Source organism: Mandrillus leucophaeus, unplaced genomic scaffold, assembly GCF_000951045.1.
Source record: "Mandrillus leucophaeus isolate KB7577 unplaced genomic scaffold, Mleu.le_1.0 Scaffold2, whole genome shotgun sequence".
NCBI classification, from domain to species: domain Eukaryota; kingdom Metazoa; phylum Chordata; class Mammalia; order Primates; family Cercopithecidae; genus Mandrillus; species Mandrillus leucophaeus.
The window spans coordinates 2,403,368-2,429,455 of record NW_012102031.1 but is presented as its reverse complement, the minus strand read 5'-3'; the positions used below and the strand labels follow the sequence as shown (position 1 = coordinate 2,429,455).

The 26,088-nt window shown below is 55.2% G+C and overlaps 2 protein-coding genes across 5 annotated transcripts in view; one reads left to right on the top strand and one right to left on the bottom strand.

The window, feature by feature from the left end:
* The window catches only part of SGSM3 (small G protein signaling modulator 3), a 42,594-nt gene extending 28,499 nt beyond the window's left edge, over nucleotides 1-14,095 (top strand). The window contains exons 2-22 of one of the 2 annotated variants that reach the window (XM_011978803.1): nucleotides 4,677-4,794; nucleotides 5,579-5,664; nucleotides 6,102-6,168; nucleotides 8,217-8,425; nucleotides 8,527-8,634; nucleotides 9,065-9,208; nucleotides 9,544-9,739; nucleotides 9,938-10,083; nucleotides 10,297-10,521; nucleotides 10,880-10,934; nucleotides 11,061-11,188; nucleotides 11,273-11,428; nucleotides 11,635-11,689; nucleotides 11,881-11,930; nucleotides 12,086-12,238; nucleotides 12,443-12,513; nucleotides 12,610-12,658; nucleotides 12,747-12,832; nucleotides 13,064-13,186; nucleotides 13,280-13,340; nucleotides 13,497-14,095. In XM_011978803.1, the coding sequence (XP_011834193.1) occupies nucleotides 4,788-4,794; nucleotides 5,579-5,664; nucleotides 6,102-6,168; nucleotides 8,217-8,425; nucleotides 8,527-8,634; nucleotides 9,065-9,208; nucleotides 9,544-9,739; nucleotides 9,938-10,083; nucleotides 10,297-10,521; nucleotides 10,880-10,934; nucleotides 11,061-11,188; nucleotides 11,273-11,428; nucleotides 11,635-11,689; nucleotides 11,881-11,930; nucleotides 12,086-12,238; nucleotides 12,443-12,513; nucleotides 12,610-12,658; nucleotides 12,747-12,832; nucleotides 13,064-13,186; nucleotides 13,280-13,340; nucleotides 13,497-13,574 (2,253 nt within the window). In that variant the 5' untranslated portion in view covers nucleotides 4,677-4,787 and the 3' untranslated portion in view covers nucleotides 13,575-14,095. The remainder of the gene's footprint in view (nucleotides 1-4,676; nucleotides 4,795-5,578; nucleotides 5,665-6,101; nucleotides 6,169-8,216; nucleotides 8,426-8,526; nucleotides 8,635-9,064; nucleotides 9,209-9,543; nucleotides 9,740-9,937; nucleotides 10,084-10,296; nucleotides 10,522-10,879; nucleotides 10,935-11,060; nucleotides 11,189-11,272; nucleotides 11,429-11,634; nucleotides 11,690-11,880; nucleotides 11,931-12,085; nucleotides 12,239-12,442; nucleotides 12,514-12,609; nucleotides 12,659-12,746; nucleotides 12,833-13,063; nucleotides 13,187-13,279; nucleotides 13,341-13,496) is intronic. The other variant, XM_011978804.1, reaches the window with a different exon arrangement.
* MKL1 (megakaryoblastic leukemia (translocation) 1) overlaps nucleotides 14,094-26,088 on the bottom strand; it is a 188,867-nt gene continuing 176,872 nt past the window's right edge. For 2 of the 3 annotated variants that reach the window (XM_011978805.1, XM_011978807.1), the window contains 6 exons: nucleotides 24,758-25,011; nucleotides 24,315-24,486; nucleotides 22,300-23,322; nucleotides 21,234-21,386; nucleotides 20,880-20,940; nucleotides 14,094-15,780 (listed from right to left, as the gene is read on the bottom strand). In XM_011978805.1, the coding sequence (XP_011834195.1) occupies nucleotides 15,263-15,780; nucleotides 20,880-20,940; nucleotides 21,234-21,386; nucleotides 22,300-23,322; nucleotides 24,315-24,486; nucleotides 24,758-25,011 (2,181 nt within the window). In that variant the 3' untranslated portion in view covers nucleotides 14,094-15,262. The remainder of the gene's footprint in view (nucleotides 15,781-20,879; nucleotides 20,941-21,233; nucleotides 21,387-22,299; nucleotides 23,323-24,314; nucleotides 24,487-24,757; nucleotides 25,012-26,088) is intronic. The other variant, XM_011978806.1, reaches the window with a different exon arrangement.

The following is a 26,088-nucleotide window of genomic DNA, read 5'->3' as shown; positions in this document are numbered from 1 at the left end:
GTGGCACAATCTCAGCTCACTACAACCCCCACCTCCCGGGCTGAAGCGATTTTCCTGCCTCAGCCTCCCAAGTAGCTGGGATTACAGGTGCCTGTGACCATGCCTGGCTAATTTTTGTATTTTTAGTGGAGACGGGGTTTCACCATGTTGGCCAGGTTGGTCTCGAACGCCTGACCTCAGGTGATCCGCCTACCTCGGCCTCCCACACTGCTGGGATTACAGGCGTGAGCCACTATGCCCAGCCCCTGCCCCATGACTCTTAACTTCCCCCCTCCCCAAACCTGTTTTGTTCCCATTTCTCTCATATTAGGAAATGGCATCATTAGAAGCCCAGGAGTTCAGACCGGAAACCTAGGCCTTGCCTGTGGTCACTCCCGTTCTCCCCACATCCAACTGTGTGGCAAGGCCTGTTGATTCTGCCTCTGATTGTGTCTTGAAGCTATTACTTCTCTTTGTCTCCACTGTCACTTTGGACTCATTCTCCATAATCTTTCCCCTGCACACCACTCTTGCCTCCCAGCATCCACTCTTGTCTCTCTACAAGCTGTCTGCCCACGTAGCGGCCAAATTGGAGCCCACATACGTTTTAGAGGTGTGCTGAAGAATAGAAGTCAAGGAGAAAAACCAGGAAGAAAACCAATTATTTTGTACCCTTACCTTGAAAAAGCTATTCATATATTTTTTCCTTTTCCAAAAAATGTTCATGTTTCTTTGAGCATTTATTGTCTGATTTTATCCTTTCTTAGCATCTATAGTAGCCACATTAATCTTTTTTTACTCCAGCCTTTCTTGGACTTTCCCGACTTTGTGCTTCTCTGTCTAGGTGAGTTTTTATTGACAGCTTCCAGTGTCCTCTTCCCTCCTCACAGAGCAAATGCAGTCTTCAGCGTCTCAGAGGCCTCTTAGAAGTATTTTTGCTTATGTTGCTTACAGCTTTCATGTTCCGTGGTAAATGTCTGTAGAAAATCATCTGTGTAGTGGTAGCGACCGTGCTGTGTTGTGAAGAAAATAGGACACCGGACAGGGTAGTAGGAGCAGAGAGAATGGGGGACCATATCCCTCTGATCTATGTGAAGAGACCACAGGAAATGAACAGAACCTTTTCTGCCCCTCCCCACAGATGTGGGAAAACAGGGTTTATAGTGAGATCTGGCCTTCTGTGCTTTCTAAACAAAATTTGCCTTATAGGAAATTGTAGGATTAGCAAACTAGGGAGTATGTACATTTAATTTTGAAAAATTCCTTCCAGAGCTCCTCAAAGGTACCTAAATCAATCCTGTTTTTCAAGTTTCTGCCTCTCAGTACTCCTGTGACAACAGGAGGGCAGCCACCCTGACGTGGCTGACTCTCTGGGCTGCTCCTGCCAACTCCCAGATGGCTGCTTTCAGGAAGGTTTCCATAGCGACCAGAGGCAGGAAAAACCTGCCCACCCAGCTTCACAGTGCACATCCGGCCGGGTTCTGTAGCCAGTGGGAGAAGTGGCATGTTTATATATACATTACATACATTTATATGTGTGTGTGGCATTAAAGAGCTAAACCCTGCAGACTCTTTCTATCCAGAATCTGGCCTGGTGTGGTGGCTCACGCCTGTAATCACAGCACTTTGGGAGGCCGAGGCAGGAGGATCACTTAAGCTCAGGAATTCAAGACCAGCCGGGCAACATAGAGGAACCTTGTCTCTAACAAAATAAATAAGATAAAATATATCCATAATGTGACCATTTCTCAGTGTTCCCACCACAGGAAAGTCAACATACCTTTCACTCTGACTAATCCAACAGCCTCCTCTATGTCCACCACCTCCTCTGCAAGGCAGCCAGAGAGAGCTCAGAGCCCTCCCCTACTTTCCCAGCTCACTGAGCATGAAGCCCAGAATCTCCACCACACTGTGAGGCCTGGTAGCCCCCTGCTGCATCTCCTCCCACCGTTCAGGCTGTTTCCTCCCACTGTTTCCTCCTCATTCCCCAGCCCCTCCAGCCTGATGGCTGCCTTGCAGCTGTTTTAACGTGCCCAGTGTGCTCCCAACTTGGTGCTTCCCCCTGGATCTCCTTTCCCTCAGGTAGCCATGAGCCCTCAGTTCCTTTTGGTCTTTGCTTAGGTGTCCCTAACCCTTATTCCTAAAGGCTGCTCCTGACCACTTGATATAAATCCCCTCTCTTCTGAGACTCGCCACATCTTGACCTTGCTTTATTTTTCCTCACAGCACTGTAGTTATCACAGTCTATTTCTATGTTTATCATCCGATTCTCTTTTGAGACAGAGTCTCTGTCACCCAGGCTGGAATGTGGTGGTACCGTCTCGACTCACTGCAACCTCTGCCTCCCAGGTTCAAGCAATTCTCCTGCCTCAGCCTCCCAAGTAGCGGGGATTACAGGCACCCGCCACCACGCCCAGCTAATTTTTGTGTTTTTAGTAGAGACAGGGTTTCACCATGTTGGCGAGGATGTTCTCAATCTCCCGACCTCAGGTGATCCACCCACCTCGGCCTCCCAAAGTGCTGGGATTACAGGCATGAGCCACCACGTCCAGCTGAGATGTCTTTATTTTTAATCATGGTGCAGAGAATGAGTGCTGAGCCCACTGCCTCCCAAGGCGGACACGTGGTGGTTCTGCCACAGCCATATGCCATCTCAGGCTCCAAGCCAGCGGGAGGCATAATAGAGCACTGGGTTCCATTCCCAGGGCCATCTAGCTGGTGGCCATGTGTCCATCATTTCACAAGGTGGGGTTGCATGCTGTGGCAGGGCAGAGTTTTTGGGAGTCCATTTGGAAACTATCAGTCTCTTCTAGGCTTATTTTCTCTTGTATAAGGAATAAATGTGTTGTAAGGATATAATGATAACATGACATGCTTTTTAAAACTTGTAGCTCAGTCTCTTTAATGTAAAAATATGTAATCCTCCATCCAGCTCATAGTTTTGAGGTAAACCCTGTATCACATATATTTTACACTGAAGAAAGACATTAAAATTCTATTCTCTTCACACAGAACCAACCAGCCAGGATGGCCGGCCTGTTGGGGAAGCAGGTTCTGCCATCTGGCTCTCAGCGGCGTGTCTGGAAGCAGGAGGGAGCGCCTCTCCCACTGGGCACCAAACCTCTATAATGGTCAGGAATGTTCAGGAATGTTCTGCTTTGGCCTTTATCCTAAACTTGGCCAGTGTTTGTCTGGGGCAGGAGCAGAGGCTGGGACCACAGCTGGGCTGCCCACAGGAGCTACTTTTGTCCCCATACTTGTATGTCTTTAAAGAGAACTGGGATTTTCTCATAGCTCCTTTGAAGTGATGGTTTGATTTTCCTCTTTTTTGCTTCTCACTTACCCAATTCTTCGCGATTTACTAGAATTCCCAACACCAGAATTCCATGGCAGATAGCATGGAGAATAGGTTCTGCTATGGACCAGGATTAACAACTGTCATTTCTGAACTCTCGTTGTCTGAAAAATGGCAAAAGTAAATTTTTTTTCAGTGCCAGGTTTAGGTAAATATGATTTCAAAAACTGGAATGTAACTTGTCTTGAAATCTTTCAGCCACATCTCCTCATTGTTACCTCTACTTCCTTTCATAGTGAGAGCCTTTCATTCTGTGGTCACAAGTAAAAGGCTTGACTGGGTGCGGTGGCTCATGCTCGTAAACCCAGCACTTTGGTAGGCTGAAGCAGGTGGATCTGTTGAGCTTAGGAGTTTGAGACCAGCCTGGGAAACATGGTGAAACTCTATCTCCACAAGAAATACAAAAATTAGCCGGGCGTGGTGGCATGTGCCTACAGTCCCAGATACTTGGGAGGCTAAGATGGGAGGATCCCATGAGCTTAGGAGGTCAAGGCTGCAGTGAGCTGTGATTGTGCCCCTGCACTGCAACCTGGGTGAGACCCTGTCTCAAAAAAGAAAAAAAGACAAATAGCTGCTGGGAATGGTGGCTCACACCTGTAATCCCAGCACTTTGGGAGGCCAGGGCAGGCAGATTGATTGCTTGAGCCCAGGAGTTCGAGACCAGCTTGGGCAGCATGGCGAAAACCTATCTCTACAAAAAAATACAACAATTAGCCAGGCATGGTGGTGCATGCCTGTAGTCTCAGCTACGTGGGAGGATCGCTTGAGCCCGGGAGGTGGAGGCTGCAGTGAGCCAAGATCCACTGCACTCAAGCCTGGGCCACAGAGCGAGACCCGTCTCAAAAAATAATAAACAAAAATAAAAATGGGCAAAGTGATTTTTTTTCCCTTCCCTTGTTAAACAATGGCTAAGACTTCAGTTCCCACTGCCTCCAGGCTAGCAAAATCAGAGTGTGGGTGGAAAGGGCTCCTCTTTGTAGGAGAGAGGGTGTTTTAGAATGGCTTTCCTCAGGCTGGGTGTGGTGGCTCACGCCTATAACCCAACACTTTGGGAGGCCGAGGTGGGGGGATCACAAGGTCAAGAGTTCAAGACCAGCCTGGCCAATGTAGTGAAACCCCATCTCTACTAAAAATACAAAAATCACCTGGTGTGGTTGCGCACCCCTGTAGTCTCAGCTACTCGGGAGGCTGAAGCAGAAGAATCTCTTGAACCCAGGAGGCAGAGGTTGCAGTGAGCCGAGATCACACTACTGCACTCCAGCCTGGGTGACCGAGCGAGACTCTGTCTAAAATAAATAAATAAATAAAAATAGAATGACTTTCCTCTTTACTCTTCCAACAGGGCAGATGATTCTGGACCAGATGAAGCCTGAGGCGCCTTCCAGCTCTGAGATAGCAGGATAGGAGACTTCCGAGCCCGGAGCTACAGAAGACTTGCCAGCCCCACAGCACGATGTCAGGTAGAAGCAGGGGCCGGACTTGGAAACGGGATGTGAAGCTCTCACAGAGGAGCCAGAGGGGTGGAAGCTGGCTTGTTTGTTTTCCATAAAACACCATCCAGATAAGAGAGGTGGAGATGGTAGGGAAGGCTTCTGGCTGGCTGAGAAAGTTATTAAAACTTCCTTCTCAGCTCCGCTCTCCAGCTCTCCTCCTCCGGCCCTGCAGCCTGCAGATCTGCACTCCTCAGGTGGAGAAAGAGGCTGGAAGATGAAGTTTGGTCATGTTTTGTAACGTGCTGCTGTTTCTTCCCCCTCTTCTCCAGAAATTTGCTGATCTCTAGGAGGTTTCTTTCATTCTGCTCCTTCCCGCCCCATAACGCTTGAGATGGGCTAGTCCCTTTAATGCTGGTGTTCTTACAGGGAGAGCGTATTTCCTGACTTGAATTTTGCCTCTGCATTTTCTTTTTTCCTTTTTTTTAGACAGAGTTTCGCTCTTGTTGCCCAGGCTGGAGCGCAATGGCATGATCCCTGCTCACTGCAACCTCCGCCTCCTGGGTTCAAGCAATTCTCCTGCCTCAGCCTCCCAAGTAGCTGGGATTACAGGCATGTGCCACCATGCCCAGCTAATTTTGTATTTTTAGTAGAGATGGGTTTCACCATGTTGGCTAGGCTGGTCTCAAACTCCTGACCTCAGGTGATCCGCCCACCTCGGCCTCCCAAAGTGCTGAGATTACAGGCGTGAGCCACTGCGCCTGGCCTGCCTCTGCATTTTCTTGATTGTTCTCCTGGTCCTCTTTGGTTTTAGGAAGCCATACACCTTCTGCCTGTGGCCCTTTCTCAGCCCTGACTCCGAGCATATGGCCCCAGGAGATCCTGGCCAAGTATACACAGGTACAGCAGTTAGCCAGGCACCAGCCTGCTGTGCTCCCACACTGCGGTATGAAGGGGACCCAGGTCTGCAGGCTGCCCAGGAAGAGGTGGCCAACTCACACAGGGTTATGGGGTCCCCACCAGAGATAGTATCTTAGCTCCATGTGCCTGTGTGAGTCAATCACTGTGACAGTATGCTGTCGGTATTATAGGGACACAAATGCATAAAACATGTTTCTTGCCTTGATTTTTATTATCTTTGACCTCTGAGAAGAACAAGGAAGCTAGAAGGTTCAGAGGAGATTGGTAACCAGAGAAGGCTTTTGGAAGAGTAGCCTTTGATCTGAGCTTGAAGGCTGGGTGGGATTTTAGCAGGCAACCCTGTGGGTGGCATCTTTCAGACCTGAGGCCTCCAGCTAGGGTACAGACAACTGACTTCAATCTCATCCTGATTCTAGAAGGAAGAGTCAGCAGAGCAACCAGATTTCTACTACGATGAGTTTGGTTTCCGTGTGTACAAGGAAGGTAACATTGAGCCCCTTTTGTGGGTCATGTTGCTGATGTTCTTTGGGGAGGACTCCGCTGCCTTGACTGGAATTACTCAGATGTGACGGCTGAGCTCTGATGCATCACAGTTCCAGATTTAAGGACAGAGTGTATCTGAGGGTGATACTGTTATAAGTATGGGAAACCTCTGTTTTTTTGAGATAAATTTTACTGAACCTCACCTGATAGTAAAAGCAATAGTGTTCACTGTAGAGAAGTTGAAAAATTCAGGCTGGACGTGGTGGCTCATGCCTGTAATCCCAGCACTTTGGGAGGCTGAGGTGGGTGGATCACTTGAGGCCAGGAGTTCAAGACCAGCCTGGCTAACATGGTGAAACCCGGTCTCTACTAAAAATACAAAATTTGCCAGGTGTGATGGTACACACCTGTAATCCCAGCTACTCGGGAGGCTGAGGCAGGAGAATCGCTTGAACCCAGGAGGTGGAGGTTGCAGTGAGCAGGGATCATGCCATTGCGCTCCAGCCTGGGCAACAAGAGCGAAACTTTGTCTCAGAAAAGAAAAAAGAGTATTTTCAGTGGCTGTATAATATCATAATGAACTTACAGTATTTGGATAACCACTTTTCTATAACTGAGTCTCAATCCTTTTCTGTTGTTTTCTACTATAAATGGGCATTTTGGTCCTGAGTGGGCTATTGGGAAGGCCATCTGCCAAGACAACTGGATGCCAGGCCAGACCTGTGGCTAGGACATTTTAATTGACTGCAACTGATCACCTTCAGGTCACTCACGTTTCCAATTCTGACAAGGGTTTTCCCTGTTCTTCTGATCTGTAGGCAGGTAGTTGCAGGGTAAAGGTTTGGTTTGAGAGGGACACAGGGAACTTGCTGGTATGATGAAGTATCTGTTTGGCTGGGTCACTGGGGTCAGAGTGTTCACTGTTACACCATGGAACTGAGACTGCTTAGACATTTGTTTATACACCAAAATGTACACCTAACATTTGTGCATTTTACTGTAGGTGAAGTCATTAAAGTTGGTGTTTTTGAAAGCTGGGCTTGAGGGATTGGCTTTAGGGTGAATAAGGACGAGGCTGTCTATGGAGCTCACCCAGAGATTGCTGGGCTGCCACAGGAGAGCTTCACCTCATTCATTCAACAAATATCTCATGAACCCAACTGCGGGTGCTGTAGTCTCCACAGCTGCACCCCAGGCCCTTAAACAAAAGTGAAGGTGGTCTCGACTGCATGGAGTTCTCATTTTAGAGAGGGAGACAGGCCGTAAACAAGCATGTAATATGCTGGAGCAAGAAGGGCTGGGAAAATACTTCAGGGAAGAGGGGCAGTAAATCATATATAAGGAAGCCAGGGAATGGGCAGAGCTGGGGAAGGAGAGGTGCAAAGGCCCTGAAGTGGCCCTTTCAGACCATGTCATTGGAGGGGAGGGAGCAAGAGGAAAATGGTAGGGGATGAGGACAGAGTGGGCATGGCCCAGAGGAAGCAGCTGAGGGAGCCCTGGAAAGCCCTTGCCTTTGAGTCTCAGCTCTGAGCAGTGTGACATGATCTGACTTGCATTTTGGAAGGGTTGCTGTGGCTGCTGAGGAGAACGGCCTTTGGGAGGTGAGGGTAGCAACAGGGAGGTCAGTGGGAGGGCCAGTGCAGCAATCTGGATGAAGGACGATGGCTTGGACAAGGGCCGTGGGTTTGCTAAAGGACTGAGTGTGGAGTCTGGGCGAGGGAGGAGCCAGAGGTGACTCCAAGGTTTAGGCTGAGCATCGGGAGAATGGAGGTGTCATTTCTGGATCTGGGTAGTACTGTGGTAGGAGTGGCTTTGAGGAGACAGTGAAGAGCTTTGCTCATCATAGGTGCAGGTTAGATGATCACCTGGAGCTGTCAGAAAGCCATTAGCTGTGGGAATCTGGATGTGGCGGGAGAGCGCTGGCCTAGAGCCATGAAGCTGAGACCCTCCTGAAGACAGAGGCCTGGCTGCTTGCAGAACACGTAGTAGAGAATGCTTTTTTCTTCCTCCTCTGCTCACTGCGGCGTCCCTCGGCTGTCTCTTGGCAGAAGGTGGTGAGCCTGGCTCTAGTCTGCTGGCGAGCTCCCCGCTGCTGGAGGATGCTCCACAGAGGCTGCGGTGGCAGGCCCACCTGGAGTTCACCCATAACCACGACGTGGGGGATCTCACCTGGGACAAGATTGCAGTCTCTCTGCCCCGCTCTGAGAAGCTCCGTTCCCTGGTGCTGGCCGGCATCCCACATGGCATGAGGCCACAGGTAAAGTGGCCACAGGGACCCACAGGGTTTTGAGAGGGTCTTGGCCCCATGATTAGGTGTCATGAGAAAGACTGAGTGCCCTTGCGACTCCCTTCCCTCAGCTATGGATGCGGCTCTCTGGGGCCCTGCAGAAGAAGAGGAACTCCGAGCTGTCCTACCGCGAGATTGTGAAGAACAGCTCCAATGATGAGACCCTTGCTGCCAAGCAGGTGAGGCTGGCAGGAGAGAGGGAGGCTGCCTGGGGCTCTGGGAGTGTGCCCTTGTTGGGGGGTGGGGGAGAGGATACATGCTTCTTCCTGGGTCCTCTGTAGGCCACAGAAAGAATTGTCCAAAAGGCCATTGGTGTTTGGAGATGGGGTTCCCAAGCCCGGGTCCACTTTAGGAACAGATGGAAACTAAATATAGACTCCAGGCCTTGGGCCACACGTTCTCATTCACTCTGTCTGGCATGAAGCTTCCCAGGTGGATTTGATGTCCCAGCTCCACACTGGCTGGGAGCTGACCCTGAAGGGAGGAGGGTGACCTTGACCAGGAACACAAGGAATCCCCATTCCTGGGGGAGAAGCCCGCCTGGGGTCTGCCTCCCTCCCAGGGTGTCACAAGGTCTTATTGTTGTGGGTGCCAATGGCTGCCGGACAGATTGAGAAGGACCTGCTGCGCACCATGCCCAGCAACGCCTGCTTCGCCAGCATGGGCAGCATCGGGGTGCCCCGCCTGCGCAGGGTGCTCCGGGCCCTGGCCTGGCTCTACCCAGAGATCGGCTACTGCCAGGGCACTGGTATGGTGAGCACAGCCCCGGCAAGGGCAGTGACAGCCCCAGGGCCTCCTCCAGGACCCCTAACAAGGAATGGTCTCCCGCTCTGGGGCAGCAGGAGGGGAGGTGGGGGGACAGGGGAGTCCCCAAGGAGATCAGGGCAGCTGCACGTTATTCAAGCAGAGGGGCCCCCCAAAAGGTGTGAAACTGAGGCCGGCCAAGGAAAGCAGCCGGGGGAGGCCTGTGTTCCAGCATGCGTGCCCCCCAAGAGGCTTTTGCTAAATGGTCTCCCTAGGGTAGGGGCACCTTTTCTAATGTGCACAAAGACCTGGGTAGAGGGCCCTTATCCCCATGCCCTGGCCAGGTGGCTGCCTGCCTCCTGCTGTTCCTGGAGGAGGAGGACACCTTCTGGATGATGTGCGCCATCATCGAGGACCTGCTCCCCGCCTCCTACTTCAGCACCACCCTGCTGGGCGTCCAGACTGACCAGCGGGTCCTGCGCCACCTCATTGTCCAGTACCTGCCTCGCCTGGACAAGCTGCTCCAGGAGCATGACATCGGTAAGGGGCCTCTGAGCCAGTGGCTCCCATTCTGCAGCTTGGAGGCCTCAGGCGGATGGCCAAGGGGGGATGGGGCATAGCCCCCAACTCTGGTCTTTGTCGCTCTTTTGTTCTCGGGCAGGGAGGACCTCCCTCCAGTTCTGGGGATGGAGGTTTCCTCCACCTCCTCCCCAGCAGCTTCGGCTCCTGTGTTTACAGAGCTGTCCCTGATCACACTGCACTGGTTCCTCACGGCCTTCGCCAGCGTGGTGGACATCAAGCTGCTTCTGCGCATCTGGGACCTGTTTTTCTATGAGGGCTCCCGGGTGCTGTTCCAGCTCACGCTGGGCATGCTGCACCTCAAGGTGCTCCAGGGCCCCACTTCAGGCTGAGGAGTAGGAGCCCGAGATGGGGGGCAGGGAGTGAGAGACCTCCCTGGGCCAGGCAAGACCAGTCCCCCGGCCCCTGACAACCGTGCCAAGGCAAACGGGTCCCTGAGGATGGGGGTTGGGGTCAGCTCAGTGCCAGGTTCCTGCAGTAACAACCTTCTGCCTGCATCCTGGTCTGACATGGCCCAGGAAGAAGAGCTGATCCAGTCAGAGAACTCAGCCTCCATCTTCAACACGCTATCGGATATCCCGTCGCAGATGGAGGACGCAGAGCTGCTTCTGGGGGTGGCCATGCGGCTGGCCGGCTCCCTCACCGACGTGGCTGTGGAGACTCAGCGCCGCAAGCACCTGGCCTATCTCATTGCAGACCAGGGTCAGCTCCTGGGGACCGGCACCCTCACCAACCTCTCTCAGGTGACCCAGGATGGGGGGCCCTGACTTGGCCCACAGCATGTGGGGAACGGGTCACCTTGAAGTTCAGAGCAAGTGCGGGGGCTATGGGAAACAAACCAGCCCTTCCTGCTCTGCACCCCAGCCTGGCCCAGTCAGACCACAGCTGTGGGGTGACCCAGGGCACCTTGGGCTTCATGCGTCTCAGGTTCTGACCCTGGCACAGTTTGGGAGGAAGGCAGACCCAGCTCTGAACTGATTATCTGTTTTCAACTCTCAGAGCCGGCATCAGAGGCCATTTTAGATGAGAGAGCATAAGCCAAGGGCTGGTGGGTTCTCTTCCGGGGGCCAGGACCGCCCTGACCCCCTCCTCATGGTGCAGGTTGTTCGCCGCAGGACCCAGCGGAGGAAGTCCACCATCACTGCTCTGCTCTTCGGTGAGAGCTCTGCGGGTGCCAGGCAGTGTGGGCATGGGACAGTCTGTCCTCACGCTCACGTGGATGTGGAGCTTCCTCGGGGGCCTGGAGTGAGCCGTGGTCACCATTGCTCTCTGGGCCTCCTAGGGGAGGATGACCTGGAGGCACTCAAGGCCAAGAACATCAAGCAGACGGAACTGGTGGCTGACCTCCGGGAAGCCATCCTGCGCGTGGCGCGTCACTTCCAGTGCGCAGACCCCAAAAACTGCAGCGTGGTGAGTGGCCAGCTCCCCGGGCTGGTACCAAACATGGCCCTAACTCCTCCAACCCCCTTGGTGGGCCTGTGTTCACTGTGGCAGGAGCTGACTCCAGACTACAGCATGGAGAGCCACCAGCGGGACCACGAGAACTACGTGGCATGTTCACGCGGCCACCGGCGCCGAGCCAAGGCCCTGCTGGACTTCGAGCGGCACGACGACGACGAGCTGGGCTTCCGCAAGAACGACATCATCACAGTGCGTGGGGGCGCTGGACTATACAGGTCCTCAGGCTGGGGCGGGTTCCCCAGCCTCCCTCCAACCCCTTTCCCTGCCAAGAACTGCTCTTGTGAAGATGTAGGGGTCTTGGCCTGGCCTAGCTGCTGAGCAGTCATATCGGGGGTGCAGGCGGCGCTGGCCCCAGGCACCCAGCTTTGGTTCCTACTGTTTTTCCTCCTGTGCAGATCGTGTCTCAGAAGGACGAGCACTGCTGGGTGGGGGAGCTCAACGGCCTGCGAGGTGGGGGCCTTGGTCTGCTCTTGAGCTGGGAGAGGGAGGAGGGGGTGGGCACAGAAGACTTCAGTGACCCTGGCCGCTGCCAGGCCGTTCTCTCTACCCCTGCCTGGCTTGAGGTCCCTGAAGCACCTGGGCCAGCTTCCCCCTGACCGCCTGAGCTGTGGCTGCTCCTCACAGGGCTATTTTTCCCACAGGCTGGTTTCCAGCCAAGTTTGTGGAAGTCCTGGATGAGCGCAGCAAAGAGGTGAGGGGGTGGGCGGGCTAGGCACGGCTGGCATCCTCCTAGCCAGGGCCTGTGTCCCCAGTGAGTCCTGGCCTGTAGCATGGCAGAGAGGACAGAGGAGGGCAACTGGCTGCAGGTGTCAGGCAGGGCTTTCTCAGACCCATCCCTCCCATCAGTATTCCATCGCGGGGGACGACTCAGTGACGGAGGGGGTCACAGACCTCGTGCGAGGGACTCTCTGCCCGGCCCTTAAGGCCCTGTTCGAACATGGACTGAAGAAGCCATCCCTGCTTGGGGGCGCCTGCCACCCCTGGCTGTTTATAGAGGAGGTAAGTCAGTGGCTGGCCCATGTCTCCCACCCTGCACCAGCCCTGCTGTGCCCCCCAGTACCCATCTTAGGCCCTTCCTGTCCCTGGGCCCCACGGAGAGGATGGGAAGAGCTGGCAGGGCAGTAACAGGTGCCCAGTTGGCCCCAAGGGCTTTGAACCAGCATCTTCCTGTCCCTACACTCACACCGTGTGCTGTTCCCACAGGCTGCAGGCCGGGAGGTCGAGAGAGATTTTGCCTCCGTGTATTCCCGCCTGGTGCTCTGTAAGACCTTCAGGTAACTGGGCCTGGGTTCCTCTGGTGGAGTCGCCTGCAGTGGGAGGGCGGGGTTTGACCCAGCCCCGGCACCCCAGGAGCTTTGGTGCCCCCTCAGGTTGGACGAAGATGGCAAGGTCCTGACCCCAGAGGAGCTGCTCTACCGGGTAAGGGGCCTCCTCTGGCAGACCCTATAGACCTCTCGAGGTTAGCCCGTGGGGGAGCCTGAGTGACAGCGGATGGTGCTGTCCCCAGGCTGTGCAGTCCGTGAACGTGAGCCATGATGCAGTGCACGCACAAATGGACGTGAAGCTCCGCTCACTGATCTGCGTGGGGCTCAAGTGAGTGTGGAAAAGGGGTTGGAGGAGAACGCTGGAGTAGGGGGGACCCAGCCCAGCATCAGGAGGGTCCTTACAGGGGACCCTAAAGGACAAAGAACCTCAGGGGCTCAGGTCCTTCCCTGAAGAGGGTGGTCTGGGAGCTGCTGAGGGACAGGCTGGAGGCCTCTACCATGGCTGCAGCCAGAAGGGCCTGGAGCCGCCCCTGCTCCCCACTCCTGGCCGTGTCCCCAGTGAGCAGGTGCTGCACCTGTGGCTGGAGGTGCTCTGCTCCAGCCTGCCCACCGTGGAGAAGTGGTACCAGCCCTGGTCCTTCCTGCGCAGCCCGGGCTGGGTCCAGATCAAGTGTGAGCTCCGGTGAGGACCTTGCTGGGTTCGGGGAATGGCGGTGGGTCAGGAAGGGCTGGCTGGGGGTGACAAGAGCGTCACCAACACCCTCCTCACCTCTAGAGTCCTCTGCTGCTTTGCCTTCAGCCTCTCCCAGGACTGGGAACTCCCTGCCAAGAGAGAGGTGGGTGGTGTGGGCCTTGTAAGGCCTGTGCTGATGGAGCTGCCCAAACCGTTCACAGGGTGGCTGAGGTGGGGACACAGAGTGCTGGTGTCAGTGGTTAGGAACCACCCCAGCCACGCCCAAGGCCTGTGAGGTGAGGGGCTGCCCTGTTTGCAGGCGCAGCAGCCCCTGAAGGAGGGCGTCCGGGACATGCTGGTGAAGCACCATCTCTTCAGCTGGGATGTGGATGGGTGACCCCTCCTCCCCAGCCCAGCCTTGGGCCTGGGTCTGAGGTGGCCCAGGACCCCAAGCTGCAGAGCCCAGGGAAGAGCAGCTCCAGAGCCCTGGCCGGGGCCCCGGGATATCAGGCTGCCCCACTCCAGGTTCCCCAGCACATCCCAGGTGATGGCAGCAGAGGGTGCCCTGCCCTACCAGGGTCCTTAGAGATGCTCTGGGCCAAACCAGTTTGTACCAAAAGCCTTGTGAGGCGGTGGGGAGCCATGTCTGTGCCAGTCTTTGCTCAGGAAGAGGGAAGGGGATGGGGGTGACTAATAGGCTCCTGTCCTCCTTGGTTTATAAATAAACTGTCTTTGAGAACGTACCTCCTGTCTTCTGTACAGCCAGGGCTGCAGAGCTGTCTTCATGTCCAAGGCTCTGCCCTTCCTTGACTGGTCTAGAAGGCACTGCCTGGCCCCTCAGATGCTGGGACACAACAGGCCCAGGACCCCCACCTATGCCACCCACCCCTTCCATGGATTAAGATGCACTAACAGGCCTGTGTTTTTGTTTTTATTTTAAAAAGTTCACACACCTTCCCCATCTTTGTCCCAGCACTGGTTTTGGTGACTCCACCCCTACTCCCCTATGAGTCAGGCCAGAGTGTGAAGCCAGTGGCCCCAGAGCAGGAGACAGCCACAACCTCATGGCCATCTCTCAGCCCCACAGCAGGGTGAAGCTGGGCCCAATTCCCTCCGGTCCTAGGGTCACACTGGCTGCAGTGAGGCGGCAGGGACGGAATGTGAGTGGGTGGAGAGCTCCTGGCAGGAAGGCCAGGTAGCACCTCTGCCCTCGTGGCACTGATAAGGAACCAGGAAGCAGGGCAGGTGGGGCACAGGCCGTGGCAGGGTGTCTACATGTCAATCACACGTGATGGGTGGGCCTGGGTAGCTGCATGCCAGACTGGGCACCAGACGGTGGCACACAGCTCAAGGGTAATCTTGCATCCAGTCCCTAGGAGCCATGGCCTTCCAGGCCCTTCTGTGAGAGCAGGATGGGAGGGAGTTGCACCCATCTCCTGTTCCCCCCCCCCAAAAATATATGTCTATATGTATGTCGATATATAATATAGAGGTATATACACCTGTACAGAAAATTGTTGCCACCAACCACTAAATGGTTACACTACACCAAGACACTAAAATGGCAGGGAGCCCCATCCCAGGAAGCCCTGGGGTTGGCAGACATGGGGACTAGGGGGTAGAGGCCCAGGCTAATTTATCCCTTCACAGCAAAGCAGGGAGCAAAAAGGAGATTCACCCCCTGACAGACATGTCTCAGCCCTGGGTCAGAGGAGAAGCCTGCTGGCTGGGCTTTGGCTGGGCTTCACCTACCTTAGCCAAATTGTAGCCAGACAGTGCCCCTGACCTCAAAAAAGGAGGTCAAGCTGAAATGGCCCTGGCCTGACTGGGTATCCAAAACCCCAGCGTGAGAGCCAGGGCTGCTTCTTGACAGCTGCTCTCCTCTGCCCTGGGTGGGCCCGAACCAGGAGTAGGGGCTTCTCTGTTCTGGCCTCCCAGGGAAGGGAAAAAGCAGGGGCTGTGATTGTCAAGACTCACAACCATGTGGAGAGGCCGAATCACGCAGGAGAGCCACGCACCGGAGCGCCACGCACCGGAGTGCCCTGGCTCCCAGCCCCGTCCCCACCCCAGTCTCAAGCCAGAGAGCTACAAGCAGGAATCCCAGTGCAGCTGCAAATCATGGCCATCAAGGAAGTCTGTGGAGAAGAGGCTGGGGGCTGTGGTGCTGAGCGGGGCCAGGCTCAGCACAGGACCACCTGACGACAGCTCCAGCCAGTCCATGCTGTCCAGGTGGCCATCAGCCAGGTCCAGGCCCATGGTGCTGCTGGGCTCAGGAGCAAAGTGCAATTCCGAGGTGTCCATGGGTGACGGGGGGTGGTCCAGGATGGCAGTGCTGCTCAGCATCTGGCTATGGAGGTCATCAATGAGGGAAAGGGGCTCTGGCCCCTCATGCCCACTGGTCAGCAGGGGCAGCCCCGTGCTGCTCTCCAGGAAGTCCTCCAGGCGCCCAGGGAGGGAGGGTGAGCCCGGCGGAGGTGGGGCAGCCTGGGGGAGCTCAGCAGAGGGTGATGGCTGTGCTGCCAGGGGGGACCCACAGGCTGTCTTCGGGGATGGCTTCTCCTTCCCTGGCAGGGACGGCGGCTCCTTGAAATCTGCTGAAATTTCTGCCAATCAAGACAGTAAGTGGATATCAGAAACCAAGCCTGTATATCTACATGCGAAAGAAGGAAGGTGGACCCTAACCTCACACAATTTACAAAAATAAAATGGATCAAAGACTTAAATGTAAGAACTAAAACTATAAAACTCTTAATATTTGTAAATCATGTATTTGATAAAGAAGTGATATCCAGAATACACAGAGAACTTCTAAAACTCAACAACAAAAAAACCAAACTTGACTCAAGAATGGGTAAAGGATTTGAACAGACATTTCTCCAATTATAGACAAATGGCCAGCAGCACATGAAAAAGAGCTCAGTATCACTAGTCATGAGGGAGACCACACAGTGAGACACATCTCAAACCCACTGGAGTGGCTACTGTAAAATTAAATTTTTAAAGACAGTGCCGGTGAGGATACAGAGAAACTGGAGCCCTTGTGCCCTGTGATAGAAATGCAAAATGGTGCAGCTGCTATGCAAAATAGCATGGAGGTTCCGCCAACATTTAAAAATAGAATTACTGGCCAGGTGTGGTGGCTCACGCCTGTAATCCCAGCACTTTGGGAGGCTGAGGTGGGCAGATCACAAGGTCGGGAGTTCGACACCAGCCTGGCCAACATGGTGACACCCCATCTCTACTAAAAATACAAAAACTAGCCAAGTGTGGTGGCAGGCGCCTGTAATCCCAGCTACTCAGGAGGCTAACACAGGAGAATCGCTTGAAACTGGAAGGCAGAGGTTGCAGTGGGCCGAGATCGTGCCACTGCACTCCAGCCTGGGCAACAAAAGCAAAACTCCATCTCCAAAAAAAAAAAAGAATTACCATATGATCTAGCAATTCCACTGCAGGGCATATACCCAAAAGAATTGGAGGCAGAGTCGCAGATGTTTGTACACAGGTGTTGAGAAGAGCATCATTCACAACAGTAAAATGTCACACCTGTCATGCCAGCACTTTGGGAGGCCGGGACAGGAGGATTGGCTTCAAGCCAGAAGTTTGAGCTCAGCCTAGGCAACAATGCAAGACCCCGTCTTTACCAAAAAACAACAACAAAAAAAGTAAATTTTAGGTGTATTTTACCACTTTTTTTTTTTTTTGGAGACTGAGTCTCACCGTTGCCCAGGCTATAGTGCAGTGGGGCAATCTTGGCCCACTGTAACCTCCACCTCCTGGTTTCAAGCAATTCTCCTGCCTCAGCCTCCTGAGATTACAGGCACGTGCCACCACGTCCGGCTAATATTTTTGTATTTTTAGTATAGATGGGGTTTCACCATGTTGGTCAGGCTGGTCTCGAACTCCTGACCTCATGATCCACCTGCCTTGGCCTCCCAAGGTGCTGGGATTACAAGCATTATTTACCACAATTTTTTTTTTTTTTTTTTTCCAGACAGAGTCTCGCTCTGTTGCCCAGTCTGGAGTACAGTGGCGTGATCTCAACTCACTGCAAGCTCCACCTCCCGGGTTGACGCCATTCTCCTGCCTCAGCCTCCCGAGTAGCTGGGACTACAGGCGCCTGCCACTACGCCTGGCTAATTTTTTTGTATTTTTTAGTAGGGACGGGGTTTCACTATGTTAGCCAGCATGGTCTCCATCTCCTGACATTGTGATCCACCTGCCTCAGCCTCCCAAAGTGCTGGGACTACAGGTGTGAGCCACTGCGCCCGGTCAATTTACCACAAGTTTTAAAAAATTTTTTAAAATGTGCAAAGGACTCAGCCATTCTCCAATAGAGGATACACGAATGGTCAGGCAGCACATGAAAAGGTGCTCCACATCACTAAATTACAGAAATGCAAACTAAGGTACCACTTCACACCCATTAGGGTGGCTTTTATCAAAAAAATGAAAAGGAGTGCTGGTAAGGAGGTGAAGAAACTGGAACCCTTGTGTGTTGCTAGTGTGAATGTAAAATGTTACAGCTGCAGTAGAAACAGTTTAGTGATTCCTCAAAAAGTTAAATACAGAAGTTACCATACGAGGCTGGGTGTGGTGGCTCCCGCCTGTAACCCTATCACTTTGGGAGGCCGAGGCGGGTACACTGCCTGAGCTCAGGAGTTCAAAACCAGCCTGGGCAACATAGTGAAACCCCGCATCTACTAAAAAATACAAAAAAATTGGCCGGGTGTGGAGGTGGGTGCCAGCTACTCGAGAGGCTGAGGCAGGAGAATTGCTTGAATCCGAGAGGCAGAGGTTTCAGTGAGTCAAGATCGCGCTACTGCACTCCAACCTGGGCAACAGAGTCAGACTACCACATGATCCGGCAATTCTAGCCCTAGGTTATGCCCAGAACTGAAAGCAGGGACTCAAGACAGACACTTGCACACCCACATTCACAACATCCAAAGGGTGGAAACCACCCAAGTGTCCGGCCACAGATGAATGGATGAAGAAAATGTGGTGTATCCACACCAGGGGTACGACTCAGCCTTTAAAAAGAGTGAAATTCTGACACATGCTGCAACACAGATGGACCTTGAGGACATTATGCTGAGTGAAATACACCAGACACAGGAGGACAAACTGATTCCACTTCTGCGAGGTCCCTACAATAGGCAAATTCATAGAGAAAGTGGGATGGGGGCTGCCAAGGGCTGCAGTTGGGGAGAATGGGGAGTTACTGTCTAATGGGTAGTTTCCCTATGGGGTGATATAGAAGTTCTAGAGTTGGCCAGGCGCGGTGGCTCAAGCCTGTAATCCCAGCACTTTGGGAGGCCGAGACGGCCGGATCACGAGGCCCGAGCAGTGAGCAGAAAGAAGGCTGAGGCAGGAGAATGGCGTAAACCCGGGAGGCGGAGCTTGCAGTGAACCAAGGTCGCGCCACTGGACTCCAGGCTGGGTGACAGAGCGAGACTCCGTCTCAAAAAAAAAAAAAAAGCTCTAGAGTAGATGGGGTGATAGCTGTACAACACTGAATGGACCTAATACCTCTGAATTGTACATTTAAAAAATGGTTAGAATGGCAAATTTTATTATTTCACTACAACTTAAAAAAAGAATTACGCAAAAACCAGGCCTGCTCCCCAACCCTGTGGGTTCCAGCCTCTCCTGTCCCAGCAGAATGCATTCTTTGCCCTGCAGCTGCTCTCACAGGCAAGGAGGTCGCTCACCTCCAGCTGCCACCACCTGCCCAGACCTCTCTCCTCAAACACCTGCTTCTGGCATCACTGCCACCTCTTGGGCCACTTCTCAGTGTCCCTTTGGGGGCAGGCGGCACCCACACCCACCATTCTCCCTTTCTCTGCCATCTCTTAGAAGTTAGAGTTCAAAGCCTGTTCCCTTTTCCTTCTTGAACAATCTCTGGGGTAGCATCACCTTCCCTTGGAAACTCCTGAAGCTCATACCAAGGCCTCTTTCCTGAGCACCCAGCCCAGTCATCCCCAAAGCAGGTCCCATACCTGCTGCCTCAGTACCACCTACACTGGTGAGAGATGCGCCTCAGGCCCCAGGGACCTGGGGATTCTCCCTAAGGCTTGAGAATTGCTGACCTCACAGGAACACCAGTGACTGAGCTCGTCTTAAATTGAAATAAAATTCACACAACATCAAATCCACTCTGCGGTAGAGCTGTGGTTCCAGGCTGAGCTCCCGCTTTGCCTGTACCCCTCAGCCACTCCTCCTCCCCCAGAAGCCACTGAGACACGTAGAGAGAAGTCCGCGCTCGCCGCCCAGGGTCGGCACCACACGCCCAGCCTTCTTGCCTGCTGCTGCCAGTGAGCTCCTTCCCAGGGCCATCTCGGGGTCCTCTGGGATCTTCCACTCCCAGCTGGGTCCCTCACACAGATGCACGCTGTCTCCCACCCAGCATCTGCCCTACCCTCTTCCTCCCCTCTGCAGAGGAACCTCCCAGAGAGCTCTCCATGGCCACCCCCAACCCTGCTCTCAGGCCTCTCACGGACTTCCTGTTGTGCCCATGACACCTGCTTCCGTGTCCAGGCCTCGGTCCTCAGCTCCCTTGGCCACAGCTGGCTTCCAGGACACCACACCCTGCCACTGCTTGTCCTCCCGACCCCTAAGGCTGGGCTCAGCCCCGACCTCTGCTCCCCCACCTCACGCCCTGGGCAGCCTCCCAGCTCCAACTGCCAATCTAGATGCGACAACACCCCAACTCCTACATGCAGCCCAGACCTCTCTTACAAATGCCACTCGATGTCAACTGTCCCTGTAAACCCTCCACTCATGACACACCCCATCAGGGACTGCACAATGTGGTCCCACACGTGCCCCCTCCTCAGCTCACCCCATCAATGGCTGCTCCACCCTGGCCCTTCAGGCCACAGCCCTTGAAGTCATCCTTGGCTGTTCCTTCCCTCTCTCCACACCTCATCCATAAACACACCAACCTGGCTCTCTCCAAATGGGGCCGACTCCAGCTGTTCCTCCGCCTGCCACTGCTGCCTGCTGGGCCACAGCCCTGCTCTCCCACCACCCTCAACCTGGGGCTCCCTGCTTCTGCCCTTGCGCGGCTGCTATCGCTACAGCAGCTGGAAGGTTCCTGGGTCCTGCATCAGACCAGGCCACTCTACCCAAGGCTGTGCGATGGCTTCCCACACGATGGAGCCAAAGCCACCCTGCCCTGATGCCCAGGAGGCCACGCATGATCTGGCCACAAAGCCCTTCTTTCCCTCTCCTCAACTACACTCCAACTGGCCAGTCACTCCCAAGGCCGCACAGATGCACACAGCTGCTCCTGCTCACAGGAGCCATCGCGGCCCTTCCCCACCAGGCTCCCAGACCTCTCCCTCCCCTCCGTTTTTGTCCTAAGGCTCCTCTCGGATCTTCCATATGATCTGCTTATTTCTTCTACTTGTTGTCCACCTCCCAGGCTGCACTGTGAGCTCCACAAGGGCAAATGTCTCTTCTGTTCATTGGCAGGCGAGGGCCTTGGGGCAGTGCTCCCTGCTGAATGAAGGACGACACCTTCCCTGGTCCTCTCATCCAGGCCCTGGAGACAGGAGGGCTCACAGCCACCACTGCATCCACAGTGCTTGCCCAAGACCGGTCACGCATGGAAGCATTCAATAAAAACAAACCAACCCAGGGCTAGAGACACCTATGAACAGAGAAGGCTGTCAGGAGGCAGCAGGGGATCTGGGGTTACCTCCGCTCTGAATGAGAATGTCAAACAGGTCGTCCATCTGCTGGCTTGAGGAACCATTTTCCTGCGGGACAAAGGAAAAAAAAAAAAAAGATGAAACTCTTGAATGGGGGCTCCCAGCCTGAACTACGAATGAGGCCCCTCCCTCTACCCAGAATAAGCAGCCAGATCCACAGCACCCACGGGCATGCCCGGACTCCTGGTGCCCATCCCCCAACGGCCCACTCCCCAAGGCCTCTCTGACCCTGAAGCTGGGCTTCACCTGCCCCCTTTTCCTGCAGCTGGGGCTGTAGGAACCTCAGCCCAGCAGCCTAGGGCAGCCGCCCACAATGGCCAGGCCCAGCCCGCCTTCCTCACCTGCTGTTTGGGCTGCTGGCTCATGGCTTCCTCATAGCCAGGTGGTTCCTTCTTCAGCAGAGAAGTGGGGGTCCCAAAGACGGGCTGCAGTGGGTGCTCTAGGTCCATCTGGGCAGAGGCGGCAGGCACTGGAGAGCCAGGCTGGGATGAGGGCTGGACAGGAGAACAGGGAGAGGACCAGTGGCCAGGGGGCTGGGGGTACAGACCTGCCTTGTAGGGGTGAGGGGTGGGGATAAGGCCAGGGCCTCTCACACTCTAGGAGGGCAGATGGGGGGCACTGGCTTTTAGGGAGCTTTCGTGAAAGCCACTAGGTAAGAAGGAATACAGGATGGGGGACCCTCAACCCTGCAGGAGGTGCCTGGCCTCTTGAGGTTTGGGAGAGGTCTCTGGGCTGGGCTGGTCACTCCCTGAGATTTCTGCAGCTTCTTTCTCTGCTTGGGTCTGCTCAGGGACCCCCATCTCCTATCCTGAGGTACCTGTTCCTGTCACTGTCTCCTCCACCCCCAAGTTCTGCAGGACCACAAGGCTACATAAAGCCTTAGGGCAGCCTCACCTGTGGCCTAGGCTGAGAGAAGGTCTGCTGGGGAGCTTTCTGCTGCTGACACCTCGGTGGGGACAGCTGGCCTCTCTGAGGGGAGGACCCTGAGCTGGATCCTGGCCAGAGGACGCCACAGCCTCTCCCCAGGGCAGGCTACCTCTGACCTTCACTGGCCACTCCCCACAGAGCAGCACTAAGGCAGGCCCAGCCTGGTGTGGGCTGCTCAGGAGTCCTCTGCTGAGATGCAAAAATGTTCTAGTCTCAACAGCCAGAGAGGTGGAGAGCTCGCCAACGGTTCCGCCGTACGGCTAGGGGGTTTCAGGCAGGTGCCTTAACTTTCCTAAGTCTCACTGCTCCCCGTGGTGAGATGGGGATAACGACCGCTCATTTCAGAGGGTCGAAACGAAGATTAAACGAAGCAAACACAAAATGCCCAGCACGAGGGGACCCCTGGCCCACGAGGGCTGCAGCGAGACGCTCTTCCCACCCTCCTCTGGGCCCTGCCCGGTTCCTCCCATACCCAGGTACCTGCTGGGGGCTTCCACTGGACAGGCCAGGGCTGTCTGCATTCTTATTGGTCACGGTGAGGACAAGGTGGGTCCCTGTGGAGTCAGTGATGAGGGTGGGAGGTGCAACCCCCTTGATGAGGCCAGGGCCCTGAGGACCCAGAAGCAGCTGGGGGGCGGGAACCGGCTCGGGCTCAGGCTGCACAGCTTCCTGCTTCACCACCACGGACGGGGGCCCCGGGGCCGCAGCACAAGGGTCTACATGGTTGGTGGTTGGGGCCGCCAGGCTGGGGCTGAATGGGTGAGCAGGGCCCAAGGGCTGTCGGCTCAGTTGGCAGCTGGAGAAGCTGTTCTCCTGCTTCACTGGCATGCCGAGAGGGGCAGGGGTGGGGACAGGAGTTGGGGCGGGCTGCTGGGCTCGCTTCTCCTGCTCCAGCTGCAGCCTGAGCCGCTCCACCAGCTGCTGCTTCTGCCGGAGCATGCGCGTCAGCTCCTCGATCTGCTTGTCTTTCTCTTGCAGCATCTGGTCCTTGTCGCGCCCCTCTAGCTCTGCCCGCCCCCCAGGGCTCAGGCAACAGGACCCGGCCCGGGGGCCCTCCTCCTTCACGAGGATCTGCAGTGGCGAGGCCTGCAGAGTGAGCTGCGTCAGGGGAGACGTCACCATCTCACCAAAGGTGTCCCCGGGGGTGGAGTTTTCATCGCCGGTGCTGAGCAGTGAGCGCTCTGAGGGGGTAGGAGACACAGGCGGTGTGGAGCCTGTGCTGCCAAATTTCACCACTCCATTGCTGGTCACCGTGGCCACCACCACCTCAGTTGGGGCCAGGCCTGCTGCCACCAGAGCTGGCCCTGTGCTCAGCCGGGCCGCCGGGAAGGCTACCACCACCTCGCCAGCCTTGTGCAGGATAGAGGTGGTGGCAGGGGCCTTGGGGGCTCCTGGGACAGGGCCGATTTGGTCTTGGTAGGCTCGAAGGCGCTCAATCAGCTCAGTTTTGGTGCCTGAGACGGGCAGTGATCGCAACTTCAGCTCCTGCTTCAGCTCTGCCACCTGCAAGGCAGTCAACAGTCAGGGAGGCCAGGGGCAGCTGGACACAGGGCACTGGGTCCAGGCAGAAGGGCACTTCAGATGCATCAACTACTCTAATCCTCCAGCACCCTGGAGGGCGCAATGCCCCCCACCACCTGAGCCAACAGCATCCTCCCTTTCATTGTTCTCACTCTAGCAGGGACCTGGTTAAAATGCTCCCCACCTATGCAGGCAGCGGGCGCTGGCACATGGTGCCCACAGCTGTCCCCAGCCCCCAACATGGTGCTTGGGCTCAATAAATCTTGAATGGAACAGACTGAATTTTGCAGAAGAGAAAACTGAGCTCATGAAAGTAGGGCCCAGCCTGGTTCAGAGAACAAGTTCTCAAGGGAGAGCTTGGTCCAGTCAATCTTCTGATGGGGCAGAGAAAACACACAAGGCACTGGGCATGACCCACTCCTCTCCAAGGCCCTAGGACGGAAGCCAAGTCTGTGACCCTGATCACAGGCCACTCTCTTTCCAGGCAGACACTGCATCTGAATAGCACCCTGAGCTCTGCATTCACCAGCAAAGGGGAAAATGCGAGCAGGGTTGCTACTGGACAGCCCGGTCTACACTGACCAGGTCTGCGACTGTGGACAAGCTTCTCCTCCAGTGCCTCAGCTTGACCATCCTCAAAGGGACACCTATCCCCACTTCTCACACTGCATGTACCATACAAGTCGAGGAAGATAAGAGACACACGACTGCCTGGACAGATGCCGGCTGTGCTGCCAACAACAGGACCCACCACGAGGAAGCTGGTGTCACTCGCCATGACCACCTCCAGGCAGCCTCGGAGCTGTGTCCAAGGTGCCCCTGTCTGATGGGGACCAGAGCCTGGAGCCTTGCGCTGCCTTCCACGATGGTGGGTCCTAGGCTGGATGCCTTCCCTACCTAAAAACCAGCACCCGGACAGCCCCTGTGGGAAGGGCCAGGCTGGCAGTGGCTCAAGTTTTCCAGTGGCTGTGTACCTTCATGTCGTCCAGGTTGGCTGGCAGGGCTCCCGGCTTGCCAGTCAGTGAGGTGCTGTTCTGACGTGCCAGCCCACAGGGCCCAGGGGCACCTGAGCTGGAGCTGCTACTGGTAGTGGGGAGGCTGCGTACTGGGGGGGTCCCGCTGCTTCCCAGGGCCTCACCTGCTGACCTGAGAAGAAAAGGTGGAAATGAGCACCCATCCAGCATCACCCGTGGCCTCTGCAGGTGGCAGCCCAAGCCTGGGCTGCAGGGTTGGGTACAGATAGGCATGGGGCAAGGGCCTAGCAAAGGCTAGGGTGGCCCTGCCTGCAGACCACTCTGTAGCATCCAGACCAGAGGGTCCTTCAAGATGTGGGGTTCACCTCCACCAGATCTGGTACCTGCCTGGCTCAGGGTGGCTCGGGAAGGGCAGGGGCAGGTGGTGGCGAGTGGGTGCCTACTTTGGCGGGGCAGGCAGGATGGCCTGGTAGTTGTGGTGCTGCTGCTGCTGCTGGTTGAGGATCTGCAGCTGGAGGAAGAGCTGCTGCTGCTGCAGGATCTTGGCGTAGGATGAGTCCATGGGGGGTGCCCCCCTGTCCTGCTTCTGGTCCGGGGGGATGTACTGGTGGTACTTGAGCTTCTTCACCTTTGGCTTCAGCTCCTTGGCCTTCTTGCTGCGCTGCGACTTCTCACTGGCAGACTTGGGTTGGCTTTGCTGAGGGCACAGGAGACAGGGTGCCATTCAGGGGCAGCCTCAGGCTTCTCGGTGTGGGGCTGGCAGCTCTCCCCACGCCTGTGTGGCTTCCGAGAAGACATCTCCATCCACACTTTGCCCATTTCCACAATTCCCCATGGGACCATACACTCCGTTGAAAGCAGAAACGTGCCCAGAAATGTGCCAGGCAAGGGGCTGGAGTGACAAAGAGGGCTGTGCCTGGCCCCTGGCTTAAAAGAGCTTCTAGCTTGGAAGGTAAATCAACCAAATGTTCGAGCACAGACATCACCATGACCCCAAGCCAGAGTGAACACAAGGAGGTAAAACCCAGCTGATTGATGGAGCTTGGGCTGCACCAGACCAGGCACTTTACAAAGACGGAGCCACGCAAGCTTCTCAAGAACGCTGCTTGCTCTTTTTGGGGCTGGGGGGACTCCTGCCAGGTAGGAACTGTCATGTCTACTTGAAAATGGTGAACAGGCTCAAAGAAGTCACTTGCCCAAAGTCACAAGGAGATCTTGTTCTTTTTCTAACACAGGACTCCAAAAGCTCCTATTCATGCCCCCAAAGACCTCCAGCTGGCACAGCTGCTGGGCCAGGAGAGTCAGAAGACCCAAACTGACCAAGGGCCAGTAGGCGATATGTGGGAGGCCTGTTCTTGGAGCAAGGAAGGGCACAGTTGGACAAGGTGAGTTAGCAAGGGAGTGCCAGAGAGAGACCGCAGAGAGCTGAGAAGTTTTGAGCAGAGAACGGCAGACAGAAGCGTACAAGGCTGGATGTAGGAACAGGTGGCGTCTAGACCTTGTGGCAATGAGGACCGAAAGGAAGGTTTGGGCAGGTGACCCACTAGTGGAAGAACAGACAAAGTGAACATGTGGCAGGTGAGGAGTGACCCCAGAAGAGGTTCTGGTTTTGCTGGGAGCATGGGAAGGATGGAGAAAGGGCAGGGCTGCCAAGGCTGTGGGGCCAGGATTGTTCCAGAAGAAGGGAACAGCGCCACAGAGAGCCTCTGAGCACAGGCTGGGGAGCAGGCAGAAGTACAGGCAGAGGGAGAGAGGAGACAGAGGGAGAGAGGGG